Below are 3,252 nucleotides of genomic sequence, written 5' to 3'. Positions count from 1 at the left end.
TGCATCGATGCATACTCTCATGTATCAATGCATAAAGATGTTTTGTGCTCTAACAGTTTCTGTTTTTTTGCTGCATATATAAGACATGTTATGACAGCAGTGGTAGCAACGAATTCTTTGAGGGAAAAACAATTGAACACAAGATCAAAAGCAGTGTTGTAGCAATTGTTTGAGAGCAAATAGAAACCTGAAAGAGACTTCATCTTCTTCATCTTCTCAATCACTTTTCTTCAAGAATATCAACACATAACCATTCTTGTTCTTTGGATTAAAGGATTATCGAGATAACGTTCAGTGGTACGATCAAGGATCTAGCTGTGGTTTGCAGTGGAACGATCGAGGATCTAGCTGAGTTGAAGATTGAAGGGGGTTTCGAGGAAAAACCTATTGGTTTATCCTTCAAGAACTGGAGTGTTCTTGAGGGTTTGTGAGTCACGTTTGCAGAACAGATTCAGCCGCAGCGTTGCGTTTGGAGATCGGGGGATTTCGCAAGCAGGTCGTGGAACCGGTGAATTATTTGCAATTTCGTGCAGGAAATTCTTGATCGTGCTCAGATCAAGTGAAGGTTCATACAAGAAGAAGTTCTTGGAATTTAGAATTCTGTCTTTGTATCACAACCTTGTATCAACGAATTCGGCAATAATTGATAATCAAAGTTCTCAATTTCGTTTGAAATTGAGAGGGAGACGTACCCACACGCGAGGACGACATGGGGAACTTCCTTACCAAATCTCTGCGTATCGTATTCTTACCTTACTCCTCTTTACGTTTAAAACAGTTTTCGCAATTTCAGTTAGTGTGTTGTGATTGTTCCTTTTGCAAGACAGCAGTGGCAAGAAAACTTTTTTATTAAACTCTACTGCTGTTCATCATTGATCACACACACACACCAACTGTTTGACAAAATTGTTAGATAGGTTTTATTCATTGGAAATAGACTTTAATGATAAGTGCATTCAATTAGCTAAAATTCTGGTGTGGATTGTTTCTATCATTCTTATTCAAATCCAGCATTAAACTCGTGTGTCCGGTTTTCTAGTAGCGGTTCAGAATAGACGGAAGTCGATTCGGGACTGATTTTTTCCGCCAACTTTAAAAACTCTGATAAAACTTTAAATCCGTTAAATTTCAAAGAGGTGATCTATTCACCCCCCCTCTCGATCACTAGCCTCACCGTCTAACACCTATTAATATGACATGTACCTCAAATGAACCTGTATGTCCTAGTAGTCTCAGTATTATACAATGCAAAGACCTCTCCTCCTGACTAATTCTTTTTAGGCTTCTGACAATTGGTACTGATGTGACCTTGTTCTCCATAATTGTAGCAAGTGACAACATTACTCCTGCAATCTGTAGCTCGATGCCCTGGCTTCCCACACTTGAAGCAGTTCGCAGTCGTACTCTTGTAATCAGAGATGCGATGCCCAAACTCACCACATTTATAACACCTCACAAAATTAGAAGCTCCTCCCCCACTTGGATTTTTCTCATCATCAGATCTATGCTTCCTCTTAATAGATGGATCACCATATGGTTTTCCTTGATTCAGGTTACCATTTCTCTTGTCACTGACACTCTTTTAATGGGAGGATCTAGCATAGGTGTCTTCATCATAGATACCACACTTGTTTACCAACACGGAGAACTGATGAATTTCCTGATACCTAATGAATTGCTTAATCTCTGGGCGCAGTCCACTCTCAAACTTTATACACTTAGACATCTCAGCCTCTGCTCCATTATAGTAAGGACAAAACCTAGACAGTTCTTCAAATTTGGCGGCATAATCTGCAACAATCATATTTCCTTGCTTAAGCTCAAGGAATTCCACCTCTTTTCTGCCACGCACATCAGCCGTGAAATATTTTTCCAAGAATGCTCCCTTGAAAACAACCCAAGTAATCACTGTACCATTAGCCTCAAACCTCTGCATGGAATTATCTCACCAATACTCTACTTCTTCGAACATCATATAAGCACCATAATGAATTTTCTGAGCATCTGCAGACACCATCGCTCGAAAGATTTTCTCGATCTTCTGCAACCAAACTTGTGCGCCCTCTGGATCATGCCTTCCTTTGAAGGTTGGTGGTTTGTTCCTAAGAAACTTGTCCAGTCCACAGGATTGAGCATCTTCAACATGTGGATTCTGCTGAGCTTGCAATGCTTGAGCTACAACAGTCAAGGAATCAGTAATAACACAATCATTTCTCCCAGCCATTTCCTTCATTATCAACAAACATCCATTAGAACAAACCTTGTATCGACATTGTTCATACACATCCCAGTGTTACACTATCAGAGTGACACGCGGAAACTAAAATGAACTCAAAAGTGATAAATGATGAAGAAGGCTATTACTGCATCTTCCAAACAAAATAGCAACTAAGACTCCTCTACCTGAGTATCTACACCAAAAGCGTAAATAATAACAGAGACTAATAAACATGGGTGAGAAATACATTCATATATGTTAGTGGTGCATAAAACAACAAGGATAGTGTAAATAATATCACTCATCAATCACATAAATCATCCACACATCTAATCAATCACAAATGCGATTATTTATGCAATGTACTTCAACTCCTCTACTTCGATGCATGTGGTACCAAGGTTTTATATATCACATATATGTTACTAATTAATCCACTAGTCACTGGTTTCATCTTTGAACCTAATTCCATCTCTAAACCATCAGACTCGTAACAAGTTCCATCTCTGAATCTAAGACTTGTCACTGGACCAAAGCATGTCACCGTCGTACTCGTCACAGGTTCCATCGTTGAACCTGAGACTCATCACTAGATCGAAGCATGTCAGCTATCTCTGTTATACATGATGCATGAATGAAAAAAACAAATGCAATACTTGTATCAAACCTCCAACTTCCATACTCATTATCGATTCCTCTATGAACCTAAAATCGACATGAACATCACCAATATAAGGCCACAACAATGGTTCCTTTCTGAACCAACATCTAAACACAACTCAATATTTTTATCATAACTCATCATAATTATTAAATTATATGATTTCTCAATAATATTCATTAATAATAATCAACAACATCAAAAACAAAAACTACTCAAAAATTCGAGTCAAACGACCCAAAACTGGTCAAACAAGGGCATGATGGTCAACCCTTAAGGCGTGATAGCCATCACCTATGTCCTTCACCCCTCTCTCTCACATACCCATCATCATGTTGATGACTGGAAAAGAAATTGCCTTTGAGATCCATGA

At 38.7% G+C, this 3,252-nt stretch overlaps 1 protein-coding gene across 1 annotated transcript; it reads right to left on the bottom strand.

Annotated features, from left to right (window-relative positions):
* Nucleotides 1–1,267: 1,267 nt before the first annotated feature.
* Nucleotides 1,268–1,936, bottom strand: LOC127121639 (uncharacterized). The gene is made up of 2 exons (XM_051052094.1): nucleotides 1,637–1,936; nucleotides 1,268–1,579 (listed from the first exon to the last, which is right to left on the bottom strand). Exons 1-2 carry the CDS (start codon nucleotides 1,934–1,936, stop codon nucleotides 1,268–1,270), a joined length of 612 nt encoding a protein of 203 aa, XP_050908051.1.
* Between the last annotated feature and the right edge of the window lie 1,316 nt (nucleotides 1,937–3,252).

The sequence above is a fragment of the Lathyrus oleraceus genome, chromosome 2, assembly GCF_024323335.1.
Source record: "Lathyrus oleraceus cultivar Zhongwan6 chromosome 2, CAAS_Psat_ZW6_1.0, whole genome shotgun sequence".
NCBI classification, from domain to species: domain Eukaryota; kingdom Viridiplantae; phylum Streptophyta; class Magnoliopsida; order Fabales; family Fabaceae; genus Lathyrus; species Lathyrus oleraceus.
Note: the sequence above shows the minus strand (reverse complement) of the source record. Positions and strands in the feature narration are given on the sequence as shown.